Genomic DNA, 27,619 nt, shown 5'->3' on the forward strand with positions numbered 1-27,619 from the left:
TATTCCATTGGAGCTTCCCGCCTTTCGAGGGTTCACCCTTCTGAAAGACATCTTGACATTGGCCTCAGAGATGGAGATCACAGGATCACTGGGTGAGGCAGGGATCTTCACAGTTATGGCTATATTCTCCCTTTCAAAGCAGGCATAGAAGATGTTGAGCTTGTCTGGTAGTGAAGCATCACTGCCATTCGTGCTATTGGGTTTCACTTTGTAGGAAGTAATGTCCTGCGACCCCTGCCAGGGTTGACGTGTATCCAATGTCACCTCCAACCTTGCTCGGAATTGTTTCTTCTTGACAGATCCAGTGGTGGTAATCTGGACACTCTTCGGAAGTCAAGAATAAGGCATAAAACTTGGTGGTCACAGTTGCTTTGTGGAATGTTACAAGAGCAAAGAATGAAAAATGAAGGAAAGAAAACAAACAAAGAAAAAGACTAGTTGTGGTTGTTTTACAGAGACTAGAGATAACATTCCAGTGATAACAATTAACTATGAAATAGCCAGATTCAAGTTCAAAGTACATTTATTATCAAACTATGTATACACTATACAACCTTGAGGTTCGTCTCCTTACGGGCAGCCACAATACAAAGAAACCCAAAAGTACTCATAAAGAAAAAGACAGACAAACACTCAATATGCAAAGAGGAAAAAAATGAAACAAGTTGGGCAAACAGTAAAAGTAAGCAAATAGCATCCAGAATAAAAGTAAGTCTATAGAAATGAACCTGAAGCAGGCCACAGCCTTGGCCTCAATTCAGCGCAGAGCTGAGTAAACTTAACGGAGCAGCAAGCAGAATCAGCCCAGCACCCTGCCCTTTCAATCCATCTGACCTGGTGATTAAATCGTCCAAACATCAGGCTGTTCCTCGGACTAGGACCTGGGCCCTGTTGCATTGATATGTTCTGGGCCTGGAACCTGCCACAATGTTTTGGCCCATTCCAAATCGGCCTGGCACTTAGATTGATCAAACCTCACTCTCAGTGTGTCCCCTGCTGCAGAAAAATGATAGCTTCTGGAAAATACACTATTCTACAATTGCTATACATCTTACTGAGCAATTACATGTGTGGTTTAGCTACTAGGCTTGGCGGAACAGTTTCTACCGACAGGAGAAGGTGCAAAGGCGGGTTACTGACACTTTAAAGCCAGTTGCTCCAGGAGATGGAGCTCATCAGCTGTTGGCAGCTCATCTAGGAGAAGGAAAACTGATCTCAAACCTCTGCTGCCTTGCAGCCCTACCTACTCATGGGGAAGGCTTTGGAATTCAACCCCGAGGGAAAAATCCAGAGCTGGAGTCCCTAAGGCAGTCCTACTTTGAGTTCAAATGCTGACTGGTAACTCCTACAAAGTTTCTGGTCTCTGCCACTCCTTTGGATTATCAGATTAGTGGAGGGGGGAGCCTGCTACATGGGCAACAACTTGCTTTCCATATTGTACTTCCTGGCTTGTATGTCAACTACATGTACAACTAGGAAGATGCATCCATGGTCAACTTCGACTAGCAGAGGGCCTCCAAAAGCAATTACACATATATAGGTGATGATATAAAAACATGTAAGCAAGCATTGGAAGGTTAAACTTCAAGGGAAATACTAGAAAAGTAATGATTCAGATACAACACACACGAGTTTGTGCTCCCCCACCCCAAATGCTTTGCTGGCGTCCCACATTTAATTATTTAGTGATGCAGTGTGGTGTGGGCCCTTGTATCCCTTCCATATAACCACCCCAGCATCCCCCAATGACCCAGCAACCCACCGATTTAACCCTAACCTAATCACAGAATAATTTATAATAACCTACCCAGTATGTCTTTGGACTGTGGGACGTGCAGAGACTCCTTACGGGCAATGCAGGAATTGAACTCCGAACTCCAGAGTGCCCCAAGCTGTAATAATGTTGTGCTAGCCACTAGGCCCATCCCAGATGCGGTGAGGAATTTACCCCAAAGGAGGGTAATGCCAGTGGGGAATTGGGAAGAATGTGTGAGAGAATGAGCTCCAGGGACAGCAGGAAATGTAGAGGGGGGAATGGATTTGTGCCCCTGATGGTGGACCTGATGGTTTCTTTGTGACAGCAGTACAATGCAATACATAATAATTGGAAAAAAAACAACTGAATTACAGTAAATATAGATACATATAAAATAGTTAAATCAGTAGTTTAAAAACAAAAATAAGGAGTGAGGTAGTGTTCGTGGGTTCAATGTCCATTCAGAAATCAGATAAGAGTGGAAGAAGCTGTTCCTGAATCGTTGAGTATTTGTCTTCAGGCGTCTATGCCTTCTTCCTGATGGTAGCAATGAGAACAATGGGTTGATGGGGGTCTTAAATGATGGCATCACTTTTTGAGGCCTCACTCATTGAAGCTGTCCTGGGTACATGCTCGGCATAGCTTTGTTGGCCAAAGGGCCTGTATTGTGCTGTAGGTTTTCTATGTTTCTGTTTAACTCCTAAAACCTATTGGCTGTACTAGTGATGATTTGGGTGGTGAATACTTATGCAATCAATTATTTTGTGTTTTATATTTGTAACGTAGATCAATTTGAAGAGATGAGTTTTCACTTTGACACGAAAGAGTTTTTTTCGGTTGATCAGTGTCAGAAAAGTCAAATTAAATCCACTGTGATTCAATGTTGTAAAACAATAAAATATGATAACTTCCGGGGGGGGGGGGGAATACTTTTTATAGGCACTGTAGATTGATTGTATGTCCATAAAGTGACACTCAACACGGATGTCTGTACATAAGGTAGAGTCACCTTAGAGACAGATGATAAAGTAGTGGCGGTTGGGGGTGGTGGTGGAGAGGTGGGTTAAGTTAGTGGACGGAGGTGCTGATCAGCCTTACTGCTGCTTGGGGAAAGTAACTGGTTTTGAGTCTGGTGGTCCTGGTGTGGATGGAATGTAGCCTCCTCCCTGTTGGTAGTGGGACAAACAGTTCATGAGCAGGGTGGATGGGATCCCTAATGATGTCACTGACCCTTCTCCTGGCATCTTTCTCTATATATATCCTTAATGTCGGATAGGCTGGTGCCAGTGATGTGTTAGGCAGCTTTGACTTCCCGTTGAAGAGCCTTCCTGTCCGCCACAGTGCGATGCAGTGGTGCAGCTTGTTTGGATGCTCTCCACTACACATCTGTAGAATGATGTGAGTATAGATGTGTGTAAAGTGTTGATGAGCTCCTCAGATTGGATTCCATTCCTTGGGTTCTTGTATTCAGCAGGATGGAGCTATCACAGCGTGGCTACTGAGCTCCCTGAGCCTGTTGACCTAAGTTATTCCATCATTGTTTGAGGTTTGATTCTTGTCCAAGTTTCCAATCTACTGTACACTTGCCTTAAATCTGCCATGTTCTGCCTCCTTTGTCCTATCAAGCTGCTATGGTAGTGTTAACATTACGCTTTACAATGCCAGCTTACTTTCTACCTGTTATGCAGTTGGCATTTCGGGCAGTAATGAAAGTTCTCCATCTCTGGTAGTGTTCAGGGCTTCCTTCATTGTGTCACTAGTTTCTTTCTCTATTCTCAGTCATGCAAATCCCAGGTGGAGACTGAGGAATACCATCGCAGTCAGATGTAGGAGGATTCAAGGATGGGAGCTCAACATTCAGGGATATTCAATATTCAGGAGGGATAGACATGAAAGAAAAGGAGGTGGGGTAGCATTGCTGGTTAGAGAGGAGATTAACGCAATAGAAAGGAAGGACATTAGCTGGGAGGATGTGGAATCGATATGGGTAGAACTGCATAACACTAAGGGGCAGAAAACGCTGGTGGGAGTTGTGTACAGGCCACCTAACAGTAGTTGTGAGGTTGGGGATGGTATTAAACAGGAAATTAGAAATGCGTGCAATAAAGGAACAGCAGTTATAATGGGGACTTCAATCTACATATAGATTGGGTGAACCAAATTGGTAAGGGTGCTGAGGAAGAGGATTTCTTGGAATGTATGCGGGATGGTTTTTTGAACCAACATGTCGAGGAACCAACTAGAGAGCAGGCTATTCTAGACTGGGTATTGAGCAATGAGGAAGGGTTAATTAGCAATCTTGTCGTGAGAGGCCCGGTGGGTAAGAGTGACCATAATATGGTGGAATTCTTAATTAAGATGGAGAGTGACATAGTTAATTCAGAAACAAAGGTTCTGAACTTAAAGAAGGATAACTTTGAAGGTATGAGATGTGAATTAGCTAAGATAGACTGGCAAATCACACTTAAAGGATTGACGGTGGATATGCAATGGCAAGCATTTAAAGATCGCATGGATGAACTACCAACAATTGTTCATCCCAGTTTGGCAAAAGAATAAATCAGGGAAGGTAGTGCACCCGTGGCTGACAAGGGAAATTAGGGATAGTATCAATTCCAAAGAAGAAGCATACAAATTAGCCAGAAAACGTGGCTCACCTGAGGACTGGGAGAAATTCAGAGTCCAGCAGAGGAGGACAAAGGGCTTAATTAGGAAAGGGAAAAAAGATTCTGAGAGGAAACTGGCAGGGAACATTAAAACTGACTGTAAAAGCTTTTATAGATAGGTGAAAAGAAAAAGATTGGTTAAGACAAATGTAGGTCCCCTACAGACAGAAACAGGTGAATTGATTATGGGGAGCAAGGACATGGCAGACCAATTGAATAACTACTTTGGTTCTGTCTTCACTAAGGAGGACATAAATAATCTTCCGGAAATAGTAGGGGACAGAGGGTCCAGTGAGATGGAGGAACTGAGCGAAATACATGTTAGTAGGAAAGTGGTGTTAGGTAAATTGAAGGGATTGAAGGCAGATAAATCCCCAGGGCCAGATGGTCTGCATCCCAGAGTGCTTAAGGAAGTAGCCCAAGAAATAGTGGATGCATTAGTGATAATTTTTCAAAAGTCTTTAGATTCTGGACTAGTTCCTGAGGATTGGAGAGTGGCTAATGTAACCTCACTTTTTAAAAAAGGAGGGAGAGAGAAACCGGGGAATTAAAGACCGGTTAGCCTGATGGGGAAAATGCTAGAGTCAGTTATCAAAGATGTGATAACAGCACATTTGAAAAGCGGTGAAATCATCGGACAAAGTCAGCATGGATTTGTGAAAGGAAAATCATGTCTGATGAATCTCAGAATTTTTTGAGGATGTAACTAGTAGAGTGGATAGGGGAGAACCAGTGGATGTGGTATATTTGGATTTTCAAAAGGCTTTTGACAAGGTCCCACACAGAACATTAGCGTGCAAACTTAAAGCACACGGTATTGGGGGGGGTAAGGTATTGATGTGGATAAAGAATTGGTTGGCAGACAGGAAGCAAAGAGTGGGAATAAACGGGACCTTTTCAGAATGGCAGGCAGTGACTAGTGGGGTACCGCAAGGCTCAGTGCTGGGACCCCAGTTGTTTACAATATATATTAATGACTTAGATGAGGGAATTAAAAGCAGCATCTCCAAGTTTGCGGATGACACGAAGCTGGGCGGCAGTGTTAGCTGTGAGGAGGATGCTAAAAGGATGCAGGGTGACTTGGATAGGTTGGGTGAGTGGGCAAATTCACGGCAGATGCAATTTAATGTGGATAAATGTGAGGTTATCCACTTTGGTAGCAAAAGCAGGAAAACAGATTATTATTTGAATGGTGGCCGATTAGGAAAAAGGGAGGTGCGACGAGACCTGGGTGTCATTATACACCAGTCATTGAAAGTGGGCATGCAGGTACAGCAGGTGGTGAAAAAGGCGAATGGTATGCTGGCATTCATAGCAAGAGGATTCGAGTACAGGAGCAGGGAGGTACTACTGCAGTTGTACAAGGCCTTGGTGAGACCACACCTGGAGTATTGTGTGCAGTTTTGGTCCCCTAGTCTGAGGAAAGACATCCTTGCCATTGAGGGAGTACAAAGAAGGTTCACCAGATTGATTCCTGGGATGGCAGGACTTTCATATGATGAAAGACTGGATCGACTAGGCTTATATTCGTTGGAATTTAGAAGATTGAGGGGGGATCTTTTTGAAACGTATAAAATCCTAAAAGGATTGGACAGGCTAGATGCAGGAAGATTGTTCCCAATGTTGGGGAAGTCCAGAACGAGGGGTCACAGTTTGAGGATAAAGGGAAAGCCTTTTAGGACCGAGATGAGGAAAAACTTCTTCACACAGAGAGTGGTGAATCTGTGGAATTCTCTGCCACAGGAAACAGTTGAGGCCAGCTCATTGGCTATATTTAAGAGGGAGTTAGATATGGCCCTTGTGGCCAAAGGGATCGGGGGGTATGGAGGGAAGGCTGGTACAGGGTTCTGAGTTGGATAATCACCCATGATCATATTGAATGGCGGTGCAGGCTCGAAGGGCCGAATGGCCTACTCCTTCATCTGTTTTCTATGTTTCTATGCTGTTTCTTTTACAATTTTGTTTTACCAGCCAGGGTTATTAGCCCTGAGCTGAACCCTTGAACCAGGAGGACTGGTGGACCACTCATTGACCTGTTTGGCATGGGTGATCCTACCAAGAGCCCTGACTCCAGCCAACATAGCTCACCAGGTCATTCAGGCATGCAAACTATTGGGATTCACTTCCTGCTATTGTCTGTAAGGAATTAGTACGCCCTCGTCATGACCAGGTGGGTTTCCTCCCACATTCCAAAGACGTAAAGGTTAGGGTTGCTGTGTTGTGGGAGTGCTATGTTGACGGTGGAAACATGGTGACACTTGTGGGCTGCCCCCAGCACTTTCTTGGACTGTGGTCACTGAAGTAAACGTGTTTCATTGTATGTTTCAGTTTTTTGACATACATGTTTGAATTTAAAAGTATATTTATTTATGTCACCTTTACAGCCCTGAGATTCATTTTCTTATAGATAAATACAAAGAAACAAAAAATAGTTATAATAGAAAAGCAATAAATATCAAGAAGAAGAAGAAGAGTCCTTGAAAGTGAGTCCATTGCTATAGGAACAGTTCATTGATGGGGCATGTGAAGATATCCCTTCTGGTTCAGGAGACTGATGGTTGAGGGGTAATAATTATTCCTGAACCTGGTGGTATGGGTCCTGGGGTCCTGAGATCCTGTACATTCTTCCTGACGGCAGCAGTGAGAAGAGAGCATGACCTGGGTGGTGGGGGTCCCTGATGTTGGATGCTGCTTTCCTGCAACAGTGCTCCATGTAGATGTGCTCAATGGTGCAGAGGGCTTTGCCCATTATGGACTGGTCTGCATCCACTTCTTTTTATAGGCTTTTTCATTCAAATAAAGCTATTCTTTAATCTTTATCAAGTTGTGATATGTCTGCCTGTACAGATGGGGTATTGATTAGACCTCCCTCTATCGTTAATGCCTGTGATTCTTGTATGTCATTTTCTATCCTAGATATAGAGCAGAGCATTAAAGATGAAGATGAAGAGAGCCAAGGCTCAGTCGATTTAAGGATACGGAAAACCCAGGTACAGGAACATATTACCAGAGTTGGTAGTTGGAGGTAGATACATCAGGGACATTTAAGACCCTCTTAGATGGGCACATGGATGAAAGAAAACTGTAGAACCACGTGGGAGGGAAGGATTAGATTGATTTCAGAGCAGGTTGAAAGGTCAGCACAGCATCGTGCGCGGAAGGCCAGCACTGTGCTGTAATGTTCTGTGTTCAAATGTGAACAGTGACAGTTTTGACCAGAGGGCACAGCCTCAGAATACAGGCACACAACTTTACAACAGAGGTGAGGGTGAATTTCTTTAATCAGAGAGTGGTGAATTCATTGCTACAGATGGCTGTGGAGGCCAAGACATAGGATATATTTAAAGTGGAGGTTGATAGGTTCTTGATTAGTCAGGGCGTCACAGGTTACAGGGAGAACCAGAAGGGTGAGGTTGAGAGGGATAATAAATCAGCCATGATGGAATGGCAGAGCAGAGGATGCACCTGTGTCTTATAGTCTTTACACTCCACTCTCAAAGACAGAGGAGGGGTGTATACAGACCATAAGACATAGGAGCAGAATTAGGCCATTCAGTCCATCGAGTCTGCACTGTCATTACATCATGGCTGACACCCTGACTGGTCAAGAACTTATAAACCTCTGCTTTAAATATACTCAATCACTTGACTTCCACAGATTCATCATCCTCTGTCTAAAGAAATTCTTCCTCATCTCTGTTCTAAAAGGATGTCCCTGCATTCAGAGGCTGTGCTCTCTGGTCCTAGGCTTAGATATTGGCCACAGTCCTGCTTGCATCCGGTGACGTGCTGATGTGACCATGTGCAGAAGTCTTACACCTGTATGCTCTAAAGGAGCTGTCGTTCTGTGTCCATGGTTGAGGGGGGTGGTTGCAGGGGGAAGCGTTACTGTGCTTCAATTTCCCATTCTGGCCTCTTGCCTCTTCTCATCTGTCTTATCGCCTCCCCCGGGTTCCCCCTCCTCCTTCCCTTTCTCCCATGGTCCACTCTCCTCTTCTATCAGATTCCTTCTTCTCCAGCCCTTTGCCTTTCCCATCTATCTCCTTCCAGCTTCTTACTTCATCCCCTCTCTCCCACCCACCTGTCTTCACCTATCATCTACAAGAGAAATTCTGCAGATGCTGGAAATCTGAGCCACACACACAAAATGCTGGAGGGGCTCAGCAGGTCAGGCAACATCAATGGAAAAGAGGTGCTCCCTTGTCCATTTGTCCCTCCCCACTGATCTCCCTCCTGGCTCTTACTCTTGCAAGTGGAACAAGTGCTACACCTGCCTCCACACCTCCTCCCTCACTACTTTTCAGGGCTGCAAACAGTCCTTCCAGGTGAGGCAACACTTCACCTGTGAGTCTGTTCCAGTCATGCTTTGTCCAGTGCTTCCGGTGTGGCCTCTGTATATCAGTAAGACCCAATGTAGATTGGAAGACTGCCTTGCTGAGCACCTACCCTCCACCTGCCAAAAGAATGTGGGATTTCCCAGTGACCATCCATTTTAATTGCAGTTCCCATTCCCATTCTGATATATCAATCCTTGGCCCCTGCTGTCATGATGAGGCTGCAATCAGGTTGGAGGAACAATGCCTTATATTCCATCTGGGTAGCCTCCAACCTGATGGCATGAAGATCAATTTCTTGAACTTGCGGTAATGCTCCCTGTCTTCACTATTCCCCATCCCCCTTCACTGTCACCTGCCCCCCATCGCCGTCACCCGCCCCTCTTCGCTGTCCCCCATTTCCCTTTTTCCCTCCCTCACCTTATTTCTTTGCCTGACCATCACCTCCCTTTGATGCTCCTCCCCTTTTCTCTTTCCTCTCCTATCTGTCCTCTCCTATCAGATTCCCCCTTCTCCAGCCCTGTATCTCTTTCACCAATTTCCCAACTCTTTACTTCACCCTTCCCCCACGGCCACTCTGTAAATCTACTCCTCATCTTTTTCCTCCAGTCCTGCTGAAGGGTATCGGCCCAAAATGTTGACTGTACTCTTTTCCATAGATGCTGCCTGGCCTGCTGAGCTCCTCCAGCGTTTTGTGTGTGTTTCTCTGGATTTCCAGCATCTGCAGAATCTCTTATGTTTAACATTGGTATATAGAGCTTGGGGGAATGATCTGTAATAGAAACTGCTGGGGGAAATGCTTCTGTTGTGAACTATCTTTGCATACAGTTCTGGTTTCCCCACTGTGGGAAGGACGTTTGAGGCTTTGGAGAGGGTGCAGGAGGTTTACCAGGATGCTGCTATCACAAGAGGCTGGATAAACTTGGGTTGTTTTCTCTGGAGCGTCGGAGACTGAGGGGAGATCTGATAGAGGTTTATAAGGTTATGAAAGCCATAGATAGAGTGGACAGGGAGTACCTGTTTCCCAGGGTTGAAATGTCTAATACCAGAGGGCATGCATTGAAGGGGAGAGGGGGTCGGTTCAAAGGGGATGTGAAGGATACGTTTTTTTTTTAACTCTGGTGGATGTCTGGAATGCACTGCCTGGTGTGGTGGTAGAGACAAATACATTATTAGAGGCTTTTAAGAGACATTTGGATCAGCACATGGGCGTAAGGAAGATGGAGGGATATGGACATGGTATAGGTAGGAGGGATTACTGTCTGGGTGTTTTTGATTTGCTTGTTAGCTGGTTCAGCACAACATTGTGGGCCGAATGGCCTGTTCCTGTGCTATACTGTTCTATGTTCTATGTCAGTGGTTGATGTGACTGTCCTGTTTAAACACCTGTCTTTATTTTCAGCACTCAACGCTGTCCCGAAAGTTTGCCAACGTCATGACAGAGTACAATGAGATCCAGATATATTTCAGAGACCGCAGCAAAGGAAGGATTCAGCGTCAGCTGGAAATCAGTGAGTGAATCTAAATGAGCTGTTTCACTGATTCACCATGGTAGCCCAACGCTATTACAGCTCGAGACGTTTTGGAGCTCAGTGTTCAATTCTGTAGGGAGTTCGTATGTTCTCCCCGTGATTGAATGGGTTTCTTCCCGCAGTCCAAAAACATACTGGTTAGTAGGTTAATTGGTCATTGTAAATTGTCCTGTGCACACTGGCCTTCATAAACCTAAGCACTGAGTACAGGAGATGGGATGTCATGTTGAAGCATTGGTGAGGCCTAATTTGGAGTATTGTGTGCAGGTTTGGTTACTGACTTACAGGAAAGTTGTAAATAAGGCTGAAAGAGTAAAGAGGAAATTTACAAGGACGTTGCTGAGTCTGGAAGGCCTGAGTTAGGAGGAAAGATTGACTAGGTTAGGACTGTATTCCTTGGAACGTAGAAGATTGAGGAGAGATTTGATAGAGGTATACAAAATTATGAAGGGTATAGCAGGCTCTTTCCACTGAGGTTGGATGGGACAACAACCAGAGGTCATGGGTTAGGGGTGAAAAGTTTAAGGGGACCATGAGGGGAAACTCTTTCACTCAGAGAGTGGTGAGAGTGTGGAATGAGCTGCCAGCACAAGTGGTGGATGTGAGCTCGATTTCAATGCTTAAGAGAGGTTTGGATAGGCACATGAATGGTCACGGTGTGGAGAACTATGATCCCAGTGCAGGTTAATAGGAGTAGGCAGTTTAAATGGTTTGGCATGGTCTAGGTGGGCTGAAGGGCCTGTTTCTGCATTGTACTGTTTCTATGACTCTATGATTGTATTAGTCTAGTGTTAATAGTTGAGTTTCTAAGTGGTGCAGCTCATTGGTTTGGACGGCCTGTTTTGCATTGTATTTCTAAATAAATAAACTGTCTTCACAGCAAGCATGACTTCTGAGTCCCCTCTTAAAAATGTCAGCGGAATTTAATGTTTAAAAAAGAGAAAAGCTAATGTCAGAATTCATAGAAAAGTGAAGCACAGGAACTGCTTCAGCCCACAGTACAGTGCCAGACTGATTAAATTAGCAATCAAATGTCCATCTAAACTAATCCCTCACACCTGGCATTGTCCATACCTTTCCATTCTCCGCATATTCATGTCCTCTGTAAGCCTCTTGAAAATCTCTATCATATTTGCCTCCACCACCAGCCCAGGCGGTGTATTTCAGGCAACTGGTCATTCTCTGTAAGAATTCAACCATATACATGAATGTGGCCAAACAAAATAGCATTCCTCTGGGGCCATGGTGCAAAACGTTACCAGCAGCACACAGCACATATAATTATGAAAACAGAAAAATGTACAGTCACAAAAATATATAAAATATAATAATCTAGCCCGTCCCTGAGAGTCGGAAGGTGCATGGGATGTTGTCCTAGAGCTACGTTTCTACAGAACAGGCCTGCAGCAGTTCCTCATCTCGCTCAAGTACTGCCTCAGATGAAGGCTGTCCAGCTTGTCTCCCACCGAGTGAACACTGGAGATCAGCACCGATGAGAGGAGCCAGTCTCCAGCCCAGCCTGGAATCCAGTGAAACATAGCCTGCTCCACCATTCACTTCCCTGGCGGCCGCCACAGGCAGCCATGAGGATGAGGTCCTGGTCCGCACAATAGCCAAAGCCTCATAGTTCCCCCCGCCGTGGGTTTGCCGTGAACCAGTGAATCCAACTCGCAGTATTCTACATGACCAATGTCCTACAGGGTCTTGCATTCAGAACAAAAACGCTGCTTCACCTCATAGTAGCTAGTCAAAATTAGTAATTAAATACCCAACTAAACTTATCCTTCTGCATGCGCAATGCCCGTATCCCTCCTTTTCGTTAGATGTGTCGATCTAAGTGCCTCCATCACATCTGCCTCCACCACCAGCCCAGGCAACACCTTCCAGGCACCCACCACTCTCTATGTGTAAAAAAAAATAAATTTGCCCCACTCATCTCCTTTGAATTCCACCCCCCTACCACCTCACCTTAATTGCATGTCCTCTCGTGGTCCCAGAAGACATTCTACGCAATCAGGAAAACTCACCAATGCCTCTACTTTCTGAGGAGGCTGGAGAGAGCTGGACTTTGCACATTTATACTCACATCATTCTACAGCCTCCCCCCCCACCCCTTGTCTTTCTTCCCGGACCTCCTGTCCCGTAATCCTCTCGTATCCCTTTTGCCTATCACCTGTCCAGCTCTTGGCTCCATCCCTCCCCCTCCTGTCTTCTCCTATCATTTTGGATCTCCCCCTCCCCCTCCAACTTTCAAATCCTTTATTCACTCTTCCTTCAGTTAGTCCTGACGAAGGGTCTCGGCCTGAAACGTCGACTGCACCTCTTCCTAGAGATGCTGCCTGGCCTGCTGCGTTCACCAGCAACTTTTATGTGTGTTGCTTGAATTTCCAGCATCTGCAGAATTCCTGTTGTTTGCCTTCTTAAGCTCCTTTCTTGCTTCCCTATATTCCTCAATAGACCCATCTGATCCTTGCTTCCTAAACCTCATGTATGCTGCCTTCTTCCACCTGACTAGATTTTCCACCTCACTTGTCACCCATGGTTCCTTCACCCTACCATTCTTTATCTTCCTCACCGGGACAAATTTATCCCTTACATCCCTCAAGAGATCTCTAAACATCGACCACATGTCCGTAGTATATTTCCCTGCAAAAACATCATCCCAATTCACACCCGCAAGTTCTAGCCTTACAGCCTCATAATTTGCCTTTTCCCAATTAAAAATTTTCCTGTCCTCTTTGATTCTATCCTTTTCCATGATAATTATAAAGGCCAGGGAGCGGTGGTCACTGTCCCCCAGATGCTCACCCACTGAGAGATCTGTAACCTGACCCGGTTCATTACCCTTACCTGCTTTAGCCCCCAGTTGAAGTGGTGTACCAGGTTGTGGCTACTGTCAAATGCAAATGGCTACTTGGAGCCACAGGTGAGAGCTGAGTGTCCGGTGGGTTCCAAAGGTGAGTGATCTGCCCCAGAATGGACACAACAAATCCCTTCACCAGAGGTGTTACCCTTTCCTGGACACCCCACACACTCCATTAACAACACAAATTCAGAGATAGCATTACCATGTAAAAGGATTCTAACGTAGGAAATTGCACTGAAATGAATTTAATTTTATTTGGGGATACAGTGCAGAACAAGCACTTCAGTCCCTTCGAACCGTGCTGTCCAGCACCCCACTGATTTAACCCTAGCTAAATCACTGAATAATTTACGATGGTCAAATAATCTACCAACTGGTATGTCTGAAACCGGAGCACCCAGAGAAGACCCATGCATTCCACAGGGAGGACATGGAAATTGAACTCCAGAATCCATCCTGAGCTGTAACTGCATCTCGCTAATGGCTGCACTACTGTAGTGCCAAAGGACGATGGGCTGAATGGACTGGCAAAGCTGGAATGTTCCCATGAGAGCCGTGGGCTGGCAGAGGGTAGTGTCATTTCAAAGGGGGTTTTGGATTAACATACTACAGTCTCGTCTCTGTGTTTATTGGTCAGCTCTTGGCCCATGTGTGTTATACACACAAAATGAAGAGGAACTTATCAGGTCTGGCAGCATATATGGAGAGGAATAAAGAGTTGATATTTCGGGCTGAGACCCTTCATCAGGACAGGAAAGGAGGGGGGAAGAAGCCAGAATGAGGAGGTGAGGTGAGGGGAGTGGTAAGGAGTACAAGCACCTGCCCTAGTTAGTCAAAGTTTCATGGAAATGGATAAAAAAAGTATTTTTAAAAAGACAAACTACAGTTTAACTAAGTAACAAATTTTGTATTCAAGTAAAATGGAGAACAAATGAGAACGCTATCAATATTACTACAGTCCTATAAAACTGAATTAGTTCCTAATAGTTATCGACAGAGGAATTCATTCAGTTAATGCTGGCATCTTCATTTGATAGACTGTAAATAGACAAAATCACTAAAGACACCTCATGCAGAAAATAGACTGCCTTCATGCAGTGCTTTCAACAATTGTATCCTCCAAATCTTCATTGTGGTTGTAACATTCAAGATGATTCAAATTCTTCAAAGTTCCTAAGTAGTGAAATCGTTTCATTTTCACTCTTGGCTGTTTCTGGCATCTCCAAGCCTGAATGCTTGAAACTTCAGTGAGCAAATCAGTTCCAAACTGTCTTGATGCTTATTTCTCACCAACAATCAGTGACAAAACTCACTGCTTGTTGAACACAAACACACGCGACTGACGCTATTTAAAAACTGCTCACTCTAAGGAAGGTGTAGTGTCTAACAACCCCAAGTACATGTGACTGATGCCAGTTAGAAACTGTTTGGCAGCAGTCTTCTGTCCCAATTAAACAAAATGGATCCCGGCTATTCTTTCAATTAGACTATAAGATGTCAGAACAGCATTAGGCCATTTGGCCCATTAAGTCTGCTCTGCCATTTCATTGTGCCTGATCCATTTTTCGTCTCAGTCCCAATCTCCTACCTTCTCCCCGTATCCGTTCATGCACTGACTAATCAAGAATCTATCAACCTCTGCCCCAAGTATACCTAAACACTTGGCCTCCACAGCCACCTGTGGCAATGAACTCTACAGATTCACCACTCTGGCTAAAGAAATTCCTCCTCATCTCCGTTTTAAAAGAACACCCCTTTATTCTGAAGCTGTGCCCTCTGGTCTTAGACTCTCCCACCATAGGAAACCACCTCTCCACATCCACTCTAATTGAGGCCTTTCACCACTTGATAATTTCAATGAGGTTGCCCCTCATTCTTCTGAATTCCAGTGAATAGAAGCCCAAAACTAGAACTCCCAGTCAAGATGGCACCAGGGTACAATGTTCCTTCAGTTGACATCTTCTGGATAGATCATGAAGCCATATATTTCAATTCTTTTATGTCTTTTACGTTTGTTTTTTGACTTGGATGTGATTCTGGAGCTGTTGGAGCCTGTGATTTGCTGTTTGGAGATCATTTAGGTGTTCCAGTGCTCTGCAGTCTCCGAGAGACTTCCGGGAGGTAGAGACAGCGTGAGCAAACCTCATAGCAGGCAGGCTGCAAGCTGATGTTTGACTCCATTTCACTGATTAATGCTTCCATTGTTCACTGATTAAAGTGACGAGGACAATTGAAACATCTAGTCCCTGTAAGGATTCCAGAAGATGGAGGCAGTGCGCGTGAACTTTGTGGCAAGAAGCTTACGGGATGGGTGCAAGCCATTGTTCAACTGCGTTTCGCTGATTTAAACTTCTGTTGTCCGCTGATTAAAGCAGTGATGGAGATTGAAGCAACTAGGCGAGTGTGGAGAGTGAACGCTGGCTGCCTGTCTTTTGATCGCTCTGCTACGGAGAGGGAGAGGTCTGCCACTGTGCCCAGAGAGTGTTGCCCAGGTTTCCTGTGTTTGGAATGGCCTGTAGACTTTTTCCCAGTTGAATAGTTTTTTTTATATTCTGTGTTTTTCACTCTATCTTTCTTGTTTTTTTTGTGTGGGTAGGGGATTTGGGTGTTGATGTGCCTGTTTTGGCGTTGTTTGTTTTTTTGTGCGGGCAGGGGGATTTTGTCGGTTGATGATTGTGCTGCTTTTCTTTCTGGGTTTCATGGCTACCAGGAAAAGGAGAATTTCAAGTTGTATACTTTGATAATAAATGGACCTTTGAAAACTACCAGGTGCTTCTCATATGACAAGCTGTTCAATCCTAGAATCATTTTGTGAATCTCCTTTGAACCCTGTCTAGCTTCAACACACCCTTTCTAAGATAAGAGGCCCACATTTGCTCAATATACTCCAAGTGAGGCCTCACCAGTGCTTTATAAAGTCTCAATATTGCGTCCTTTCTTTTGTATTCTAGTCCTCTTGAAATGAATGCTAACATTGATTGCATTTGGCTTCCTTGCCACTGACTCAACCTGAAAATTAACCTTTAAGGAATCCTGCACAAAGATTCCCAAGTCACTTTGTGCCACCATTTTTTGAATTTTCTCTCCATTTAGAAAATAGTATATGGTATTATTTCTTCTACCAAAGTGCGTGACCTGCACTTCCAACACTGTATTCCATCTGCCATTTCTTTGCCCATTCTAGTTTTTGTTCTTTAAGAATTGTCCCAAATAAGTGACTGGCCTGATCGACTGTACCTCTTCCTAGAGATGCTGCCTGGCCTGCTGCGTTCACCAGCAACTTTGATGTGTGTTGCCCCGATTGACCAATGGCCCAGTTAACTGGAGTCCACAGTACATTTAATCTAAAACTCCTAACTGTTTCTATTAGCTTTACTATAACATCCCAGGGGACAGGAACAGACAAGATAAAGCATTTAGAATTCGGGGCCGGGGTGTTTGGAAATTCTGACCGCGCATTCCACAAGGCCGAGATCACGAACACATAACAATGAGTCAGAATTACTTCAATAACTGTTAGCCTTCAATGTGAAAGCTCAATTTTTATATTCTTCACTGCCGTCTGCCAAAGGATTTCAGAATGACATATTAACTACTTCAGAGCAGCTTCTGGATGCGGGCTTTTGACCCAAAACATCAACAATTCCTTTCCTCACAACAACACTGCTCGAGCCGCTGTGTTCCTCCAGCACATTTTGTTGCTCAAACAGCTGGAACTTCTCCGATATAATCGTCCTTTGAGCTGCCAGAGGCATCCACTCAATGATGAGGGCCTGCAAGGATGTAACACTGAGACTTTATAAAGCACTGGTGAGGCCTCACTTGGAGTATTGTGAGCGGTTTTGGGCCCCTTATCTTCGAAAGGATGTGCTGACACTGGAGAGGGTTCAAAGGAGGTTCATGAAAATGATTCCAGGATTAAACAGCTTGAAACGTGGAGCGTTTAATGGCTCTTGGCTCGTACTCACTGGAATTCAGAAGAATGAGGGGTGACCTAATTGAAACCTATCAAATGTTAAAAGGCCTTGAGTGGATGTGGAGAAGATGTTTCCTGTGGTGGGGGAGTCTAAGACCACAGACTCAGAATAGAGGGTCTTTTAGAATGGAGATGAGGAGGAATTTCTTTAGCCAGAGAGTGGTGAATCTGTGTCATTTGTTGTCGCAGGTGGCTGCAGAGGCTAAGTCTTTAAGGCAGAGGTTGATAGATTCTTGATTGGTCAGGATTTGAAGGGATATGGGGAGAAGGCAGGAGATTGAGGCTGAGAGGGAGAATGGATCAGCCATGATGAAATGTGGAGCAGACTCAATGGGCGAAATGGCCCAATTCTGCTCCTATATCTTATGGTCTAGAGTTGCATACATTTCTGGTCACCTCGCTATAGGAAGGATGTCGAGGCTTTGGAGAGGGTGCAGGAGAGGTTTATCAGTGTTCTGCCTGGATTAGTGGGCATGTGCTATAGCGAGAGGTTGGATAAACTTAGGTTGTTTTTTCTGGAGCGCAGGAGGCTGAGGGGAGATCTGACAGAGGTTTACAGGATTATGAGAGGCAGACATAGATAGAATCTATTTCCCAGGGTTGAAATGTCTAATACTTGAAGGCATGCATTGAAGGTGAGAGGGGATCATTTCAAAGGAGATGTGAGGGGGAAGTTTTTTTACACAGTAAGTGGTGGATGCCTGGCTGGTGGTAGAGGCAGATAGATTAGGGACTTTTAAGAATGGAGAGAAATGGACCTTTTGTAGGCAGAAGAGATTAGTTAGCCATTTGATTATTAATTTAATTGCTTCAGCATAACGTTGTGGGCTGAAGGGCCTGGTCCTATGCTTTATGTTCTAATGTGCTGGGGGCAGCCCGCAAGTGTTGCCACACATTCTAGCACTAACATAGTATGTCCACTGTACTCAGCAGGACAGCGGCAGTAACGAGAACAAAGGCAAAACAATCTTTCTCTCTCTCCCCTCCCCTCCCCTCCCCTCCCCTCCCCTCTTCTTTCATTTATTCCATGAAGGGAGAGTCCTGATGAAGGCTCTCAGCCTGAAATGTTGACTGTCCATTTCTCCCCATGGTTGCTGCCAGACCTGCTGAGTTCCTGCTCAATGTTGCTCGTAGGGGCAGATTTGCATGGGACACATCGGGACAAAGCTAGAATAAAGATCAGATCACTGTATCCTTCTAATATTTCTACATGTTCTGCTTGTTGACATTCTAGTGATTTGGGCTGTGACCTTGATTTTTAAAGATACTGTCAGCTTCTTTGTAACTCGTTTCTCAAAAGGAAATGGAGGAAGTCACTTTAAGCTAGTCTGAGCATGCTTCTTCAGACACAGAGTCACAGAAAACTGCAGCTCAGAAGCAGGCCCTTCCACTCCTCTAGTCCATGCTGATCCATTATGTGCTTAGTCTCATTGACCTGCACCAGAACCATACCCCTCCCATTCATCTACCTATCCAAACTTCTCTTCAGTGTTGTAATCTAACCTGCAGCTGCCAGGCATTAGCAGCTCGTTCCATACTCGCCCTGCCCTTTCAGTGAAGAAGTTCTTCTTAAACATTTCACTCTTACCTTAACTCATGACCTCCAATTCTAGTCTCACGCAACCTCAGTGGAAAAAGCCTGCTTGCATTTACCCCGTCTATACCTTTCATAATTTTGTATACCACTATTAAATCTCCCTTCATTTTCCTGTGTTTCAGTGAATAAAGTCCTAACCTATTCAATCTTTCCCTAAACTCAGGCCCTCGGGTCCTGGCAACATCATTGGATGTCACGGTATCGTAGCGGTTAGCATTTCATTATTCTAGCTCAGCGTATTCCAAAGTTCGGTGTTCAATTCTGTCACCGTTCTGTAAGGAGTCTCTGTACATCCTCCCCGTGGAACACGAGCTTTCCCTGGGTGCTCCCTTTTCCTCCCACAGTCCAAAAACGTACCGGATAGGTTAATTGGTCGTTGTCCCTCGGTTAGGTTAGGATTAAATTGTGGGTTGCAGGAGCGGCATGGCTTGAAGGCCTGTAAAGATCTACTTCGCACTGCACCAGTTGATAAATAAATAAAATGTCTCTGTACTCTTTCAATCTTACTTAAATCTTTCCTGTCAGTAGATGACCAAAACTGCACTCAATACTCCAAGTTAGGCTTCACCAACGTCTTATCCAACTTCAACAAGACATCCCAACTCCTGTACTCAGTACATTGATTTATGAAGGCCATTGTCTCCTGCGTGAAATCCTGATGCAGGGTGTTGACCCAAACATGTCCAGTTCCTCAGACGCTGAGTTCCCTGAGCAGTTACATTTTGCTCCTTGCCCCCTGGGTTTAGTGCTGGGTGCTGACGGATGTGATTGTTGGGAAATTGTGCTACAAGCCAGTAGTGAATCTATCCATGGGGCCCTCCATTGGTCAGGGTCAACCATGGTTGTTGCATCGTCGTCGTCTACGTTTGCTACGCAAGCCAGGGCAGTATAATATGGAGAGCAAGCTGTTGCCCGTGTAGCTAGCTTCCCCTCTCCATGCAGCTGATAATTCCAAAGGAATGGCAGAGACATGGAGTTGCCAGTCAGCACTGAACCCAACGTGGAATGCCTTAAGGTCTAGTTCTGAATGCTTCCCTCAGGGTTTACTCACAGCACCTTCCCCATGAGTGGGTGTAGTCACAAGGTAGTGGAGGTTTGAGATCAGAGTTTTCCTTCTAAATGAGCTGCCAACCACGGTTGACAAGCCCCATCTGCCTGAAGTGACTGGTTTTAAGGCACCGGTAACCTGCCTTTGCCCCTCCTCTTGTCAGTAGAAATGTTCCGTTGGGCTTAGTAGCTAAGCCACACATGCAGGCCAGGAGATTGTTTGAGATGCACAGTATTGAGAGCATTTAATAGTAGTGGGAGCTTATGTCCATTACTACCTCCACCTATAACAAACTGAAGGAACGAATCTATGGGTGGGACCGTCATTATTTCCAAAGCTTGTTGGGCAGCCATAGGAAGATACTGGATGAGGACAGGTTGGGGGTATGGGGTGACTGATTTGTTGTTCCCTGCTGAAGTATATTGATTTACTCTCAATCACCTGGTGTTTCAGGGAGGGAGAATTGTTCAACAAGGGTCAACAGTCAATGAACTGTTTTCTGCTTTTCTTCAACAGCTGGGAGGACAACCACAAACGATGAGCTGGAAGAGATGCTGGAGAGCGGTAACCCGTCTATTTTCACATCCGATGTACGCAGACACCTCCATTGCCCCTATGTTTTGTAGAGAGCACAATTTAACAACGTGACCCAGTGTTGTGATCCAGAACCTTACTGTGGAGCTCCTGTCTCCTGTTCTCTCCTCCTGCCCCTGCTGGGTACCCTCACCTCTAAACCGAAGGTTTTTGTGTTCAGACCCCACCCTGAGAATTCGCAACATCCTTCTGACAAAAGCTCCCAAGGTAGTCATGGATACAACATGAATACAGGCCATTCAACCCATCAAAGCAGTGCTAACCATCGACTACTGGCCCTGAACCAATCCCACTATATTCCACCCAGATTAGGACCAGATGCCACAGCATCAGAACAGAAGTATGTCCCTTTAGGACAGAGATGAGATATTTCTTTAGCCAGAAGGCAGTGAATCTGATAATTTATTGACACGGACATCTGTGGATGCCAACTTACTTGCTGCCCGTTACACCACTGGCATATAGAGTTCTGCATCTCTGGCTCCGTTCAGGGTTTCCTTCATCATGTCAGTAGCTTCCTCTCAGTTTTCACTACTGTCAGTCATGCAAGTCCCAGGTGGAGACTCAGGAGTACTGTTGCACTCAGATATAGAAGGATTCTTCATCGCTGTTTCTGTAACTATTCTGTTTGACCAGTCATGGTTGTTAGCCCTGAGCTGAACCTGCGAACCTGGAGGACCAGTGGACCCTCTTAGTCGGACCTGTTTGGCATGGGTGACCCTACCAGGAGCCAAAGCATTAAGCCCTGACTCCAGCCAGCATAGCTCTCCGGGTCATTGAGGCACACAAGCCTCCAAACCTACCGACAAGGTTGTGGTCCTCTCGGAAATGTGGAGTTCAAGTCATTGTCTATATTTAAGGTGGAGGTTGATAGGTTCTTGATTAGTCAGGGTGTCAAAGGTTACAGGGAGAAGGCAGGAGGATGGAATTGGGAGGGAAAATAAGTCAGCTATGATAGAATGGTGAAGCAGACTCATTGGGACAAATGGACTAATTCTGGTCCTATGTCTTATGGTCTATCTGCCTCTGATACTACCAACACTGGAGAAGTTAATGGCCAATTAACCCAACAACCTGCAGGACCAAATGATCTTTTGGAGAAGGTAATGAATCTGGGCTTCCACATCCTGTCTGAAGTGGGGTTCAGCGACCCCCCCCCCACCCCGGCCACAGGCTTGAGGGTGAGAAGCCTGTGCTCCATCTTCCTTACATTCATATACCAATCTAAGAGTCTGTAAGGTATTTGCCTCTACCACCACACCAGGCAGTGCATTCCAGGTATCCCACACTCTGAGTTTAAAAAAAAACTTACCCCTCACATCCCCTTGAATCTACCCCCTCTCACCGTCAATGCACACCCTCTGGTATTGGACATTTCAACCCTGGAAACAGATTCTCTCTGTCCACTCTATCTCTGCCTCTCATAATCTTGTAAACCTCTATCACATCTCCCCTCAGCCTCCACCACTCCAGAGAAAACAACCCAAATTTGTCCAGCCTCTTGTGATAGCATATTGTGATACCAGGCAGCATGCTGGTAAATCTCTTCTGCGCCCTCACCAAAACCTCAACATTCTTCCTATAATGGGGTGACTAGATCTGTATGCAATACTCCTGATGTGGCCTAACCAGAATTTTATAAGGTTGACTTTTGAACTCAGTGCCTCAACTAATAAAAGCAAGCATTCCATAAGCCTTCGTAACCACCTTATGAGCTGTGCAGCCACTTTAAGGAGCAATGAACTTGAATTACAAGATCTCTGCTCAGCAACACTGTTAACGATTTTAAACAGTGTACTGTCTGCTTACATTTGCCCTACTAAGGTGTAACACCTCACATTTATTTGGGTTAATCGTTATCTCCAAATAACTAAATAAATTACAAAATAATAGAGTGAGACAAAAGAAACAATGAGATGGTGTTGATGGATAGTTCAGAAATCTGATGGTGGAGGGAAAAAAGTGTATTTTATTCAGAGATACAGTGTGGTAACAGGCCATTCCAGTGCTGCCCAATTATACCCATGTGACCAAATAAGCTACTAACCCATACGTCTTTGGACTGTGGGAGGAAACCAGAGCATGCAGAGGAAACCCACACAGTTGCAAGGAAAATGTACAAACTCCTTACAGACAGCAGTGGGAATTGACCCATTGTTGGTGCTGTAACAACATTATGCTAATGCTGTACTATCGGATCACCCATAAACTGATCCTGTATTGTTGAGTGTGGGTCTTCAAACTTCCTGTACCCCTCACCAGTGTTAGTAACAGGAAGAAGGCATGTCCTGGATGGTGAGGGTCCTTGGTGATGGATGCCTTCTTGAGGATGTCCGTGATGGTGGGGAAGGTTTGTATGTGACGGAGCTGGCTGTCTACAGCCCTCTGCAACCTCTTGTGATCTTGTGCAGCCTCCATACCAGATGGTGATGCAACTGGTCAGAGTGCTCTCCACCATACCTTTGTGGAAATTTGCTGGAGTCTTTGGTGAAATGCTATGTTCCTCAAATATCTAATGAAGAAGAGCTGCTGGCTTGTGGCCTTTGTGATTACATCAATGTGTTGGGCTCAGGATAAATCCTCAGTGACGTTGATGCCCAGGAGCTTAAAACTGCTCACCCTTTCCACTGCTGACTGTAATTAAATTATACTGGAAGCTGCAGACAGTTATTTTGTCAATGCTTTCATAATTTTATTCATCTCTGTTAAGCCTCGTTATTCCAAAGAAAAAGCTGAGGCTCTATAAGGCAATAGTCAGACTACATCTGGAGTATTGTGAGCAGATTTGAGCCCCATATCTAAGAATGGATGTGCTGGCATTAGAGTGAGTCTAGAGGAGATTTACAAGAATGATCCAGGGAATGAAAGGGTTAATGTATGAGGAGCGCTTGATGGCTCTGGGCCTGTACTTGAGATTAGAAGAATGAGGGAGGGATATCATTGAAAGGCCGGGATAGAGAAGACTTAAGATATTTCCTATAGTGGGTGAGTCTAGGACCAGAGGACCCACCTCAGAATAGAGGGACGTCATTCAGAACAAAGATGAAGAGGGATTTCTTCAGCCAGAGGTGGTGAATCTGTGGAATTCATTGCCACAGAAGGCTGTGGAGGTCAAGTCATTGGGTATACTTAAAGCGGAGGTTGATAGGTTCTTGATTAGTCGGGGCATCAAAAGTTATGGGGAGAATATATCAGCCATGATGGAATGGTGGAGCAGACTCGATGGGCCAATAATTCTGCTCCTATGTTTTATGGTCTAAAACACATTCAGCCTAGCCAGCCACTGCAGTATGGTGCCAGTCTACACAACATCTGGGGCTGAACCAGTGTCATTTACACTGTGAGCTTCCACCTCCCACGACAGGGCAGAGCTCTGATCCGCCTGTGGGTGAACTCGAATTGGGTCCTGCACTGTCCTCCCTGGAACAATGGAAAAGCCAACTCCGCCCTGGAATAGCTGGGGGAAGGAAGGAGTTAGAATTCCTGAATGGTGCAGAGTTCATTAACACAAGAGATTCTGCTCTGCAGGTACTGGAAATCCAGAGCAGCACACACAAAATGCTGGAGGAACTCGGCAGGTCAGGCAACGCCTATGAAATGAGGCCTTTCATCAGGGCTGGAAAGGCCAGAATAAGGTGGTGGGGGAGGAGTACCAGCTGGCAGGTGGAAGACGAGACTGGATCAAGGGGAAGGTGGGTCGGGGAGGGGAATGAAGTAAAGAGCTGGGAGGTGTTGGTGGAAAAGGTAAAGGGTTGGGGAAGAATGAGTCTAATAAGAGAGGAGAGTGGGCCATGGGAGAAAGAGGAAGGGAACCAGAGGGAAGTGATACAGGTTCGAAGGTGGTAGGTGAGAACAGGTCAGGGGGAAGATAGGTGGATGTGAGAGAGAGGTCGGTGAGGGAGGGAGTTTGAATTGAGAAGCTGGGGTGTGGGGGTAACAGGTAGAAGAGGTAAAGGGCTGAAGAGGGAATCTGATAGAAGAGGACAGTGGACTGTGGGTGAAAGGGAAGAAAGAGAGGGAACCAGAGGGGGGTGATAGGTAGGTGAAAAGAGAAGGGATGAGAGGATGGGGAATGAAAAAAAGAGGAGGAGGGAGGAGGGGAGAAATTACCAGAAGTTAGAGAAATCAATGTTCATGCCATCAGGTTGGAGGTACCCAGACAAAATATGACGTGTTGCTTCTCCAACCTGAGTTTGGTCTCATCATGGTAGTAGAGGAGGCCATGGACTGACATGTCAGAATGGGAAGTCGAATTTAAATGGGTGGCCACCAAGAGTTCTGTCTTCTGCGGCGAACAGAGCAAAGTCATCTTCTTCATTTGTATCTTCACAGATTATATCAGACACTCAGATCACCCGGCAGGCACTGAACGAGATTGAGTCACGGCACAAGGACATCATGAAGCTGGAAGCAAGTATACGGGAGCTGCACGATATGTTCGTGGACATGGCGATGTTAGTCGAGCAACAGGTGGAGTATTTTTCAGAATGAAGTGGTCAATCCCAGTGTTAATTATGCAGTTGTTAGCGTGCTTAAGCCTGTTGTCAGCACATATCGAGGAGCAGTGCTCAAATGAATCAGTCAATTTAAGAGGGGGGGAGTGTCTGAAAGTCAGAATTTATTATCAAAGTGTGTATATGTTACCATATACTACCTTGAGGTTCATTTTCTTACAGGTATTCACAGGAAAATAAAGATGTACAGTTGAATTTTATTGAAATCTATAAAGACAGGCAAACAACTGATGTGCAAAAGAAGGCAAACTGACCAAGTAAAAACTATTGAGAACATCAGTTGTTAAGAGAACTTGAAAGTGAGTCTGTAGGTTGTGGGATCAGTTCAGAGTTGTGGTGAGTGAAGTTATCCACGCCGGCTCAAGAGCCTGGGGGTTAAGGGGTAATAACTGTTCCTGAACCTGGTGGTATGGGACCCTAGGCTCCGTTCAGAGTTGTGGTGAGTGAAGTTATCCACGCTGGCTCAGGAGTCTGAGGGTTAAGGGGTAATAACTGTTCCTGATCCTGGTGGCGTGCCCGATGGTAGTAGCGAGAAGACAGCGTGACCTGGATGGGGGCCCTGATGAAGGATGCTGCTTTCCTGTGGCAGCACCCCATGTAAATGTGCTCAGTGGTGGGGAGGGCTTTGCCTGTGATGGACTGGGCTGAATCCACTATTCTTGCAGACTCTTCCATTCCTGGATGCTGGTGTTTCCATACCAAGCCATAATCCAAACAGTTAGGATATTCTCCATTGTGTCCATCTTCAGAAGTTTTTCAGAGTTTTTGGTGACATGCCAAATCTGTGCAAGCTTCTGAGAAACTCAAGTTCACCCCTCACCAGCTGTCTCTGAGACACCTTAGACTTTACCCCTCACCAGCTGTCTGTGAGACACCTTAGACTTCACCCCTCACCAGCTATCTCTGAGACACCTTAGACTTCACCCCTCACCAGCTGTCTCTGACACACCTTAGACTTCACCCCTCACCAGCTGTCTCTGAGACACCTATGACTTCACCCCTCACCAGCTGTCTCTGAGACACCTTAGACTTCACCCCTCACCAGCTGTCTGAGACACCTTAGACTTCACCCCTCACCAGCTGTCTCTGAGACACCTTAGATTTCACTCCTCACCAGCTGTCTCTGAGACACCTTAGACTTCACCCCTCACCAGCTATCTCTGAGACACCTTAGACTTCACCCCTCACCAGCTGTCTCTGACACACCTTAGACTTCACCCCTCACCAGCTGTCTCTGAGACACCTATGACTTCACCCCTCACCAGCTGTCTCTGAGACACCTTAGACTTCACCCCTCACCAGCTGTCTGAGACACCTTAGACTTCACCCCTCACCAGCTGTCTCTGAGACACCTTAGATTTCACTCCTCACCAGCTGTCTCTGAGACACCTTAGACTTCACCCCTCACCAGCTGTCTGTGAGACACCTTAGACTTCACCCCTCACCAGCTGTCTGTGAGACACCTTAGACTTCACCCCTCACCAGCTGTCTGAGGCACCTTAGACTTCACCCCTCACCAGCTGTCTCTGAAACACCATAGACTTCACCCCTCACCAGCTGTCTTTGAGACACCTTAGAATTCACCCCATGCCAGCTGTCTGTGAGACACCTTAGACTTCACCCCTCACCAGCTGACTGAGACACCTTCGACTTCACCCCTCACCAGCTGTCTGTGAGACACCTTAGATTTCACTCCTCACCAGCTGTCTCTGAGACACCTTAGACTTCACCCCTCACCAGCTGTCTGTGAGACACCTTAGACTTCACCCCTCACCAGCTGTCTTTGAAACACCTTAGAATTCACCCCATGCCAGCTGTCTGTGAGACACCTTAGACTTCACCCCTCACCAGCTAACTGTGAGACACCATAGACTTCACCCCTCACCAGCTGTCTGTGAGACACCTTAGACTTCACCCCTCACCAGCTGTCTCTGAGACACCTTAGACTTCACCCCTCACCAGCTGTCTCTGAGACACCTGAGACTTCACCCCTCACCAGCTGTCTCTGAGACACCTTAGACTTCACCCCTCACCAGCTGTCTCTGAGACACCTTAGACTTCACCCCTCACCAGCTGGGTCTGAGACACCTTAGACTTCACCCCTCACCAGCTGTCTCTGAGACACCTTAGATTTCACTCCTCACCAGCTGTCTCTGAGACACCTTAGACTTCACCCCTCACCAGCTGTCTGTGAGACACCTTAGACTTCACCCCTCACCAGCTGTCTCTGAGACACCTTAGACTTCACCCCTCACCAGCTGTCTGAGGCACCTTAGACTTCACCCTTCACCAGCTATCTCTGAGACACCATAGACTTCACCCCTCACCAGCTGTCTTTGAGACACCTTAGAATTCACCCCATGCCAGCTGTCTGTGAGACACCTTAGACTTCACCCCTCACCAGCTGACTGTGAGACACCTTAGTCTTCACTCCTCACCAGCTGTCTGAGACACCTTCGACTTCACCCCTCACCAGCTGTCTGTGAAACACCATAGACTTCACCCCTCACCAGCTGTCTGTGAGACACCTTAGACTTCACCCCTCACCAGCTGTCTGTGAGACACCTTAGACTTCACCCCTCACCAGCTGTCTCTGAGACACCATAGACTTCACCCCTCACCAGCTGTCTGTGAGACACCTTAGACTTCACCCCTCACCAGCTGTCTGTGAGACACCTTAGACTTCACCCCTCTCCAGCTGTCTCTGACACCCCTTAGACTTCACCCCTCACCAGC

The 27,619-nt window shown here is 45.8% G+C and overlaps 1 protein-coding gene across 3 annotated transcripts in view; it reads left to right on the forward strand.

Moving 5' to 3' along the window:
• Nucleotides 1-27,619, forward strand: part of stx2b (syntaxin 2b) — an 87,043-nt gene that overhangs the window by 49,095 nt on the left and 10,329 nt on the right. For all 3 annotated transcript variants that reach the window (XM_063074052.1, XM_063074053.1, XM_063074054.1), the window contains 4 exons: nt 7,339-7,412; nt 10,159-10,267; nt 20,292-20,365; nt 24,702-24,839. In XM_063074052.1, coding sequence (XP_062930122.1) covers nt 7,339-7,412; nt 10,159-10,267; nt 20,292-20,365; nt 24,702-24,839 — 395 coding nt within the window. The remainder of the gene's footprint in view (nt 1-7,338; nt 7,413-10,158; nt 10,268-20,291; nt 20,366-24,701; nt 24,840-27,619) is intronic.

This window comes from Mobula hypostoma, chromosome 21 (assembly GCF_963921235.1).
Source record: "Mobula hypostoma chromosome 21, sMobHyp1.1, whole genome shotgun sequence".
Taxonomy (NCBI): domain Eukaryota; kingdom Metazoa; phylum Chordata; class Chondrichthyes; order Myliobatiformes; family Myliobatidae; genus Mobula; species Mobula hypostoma.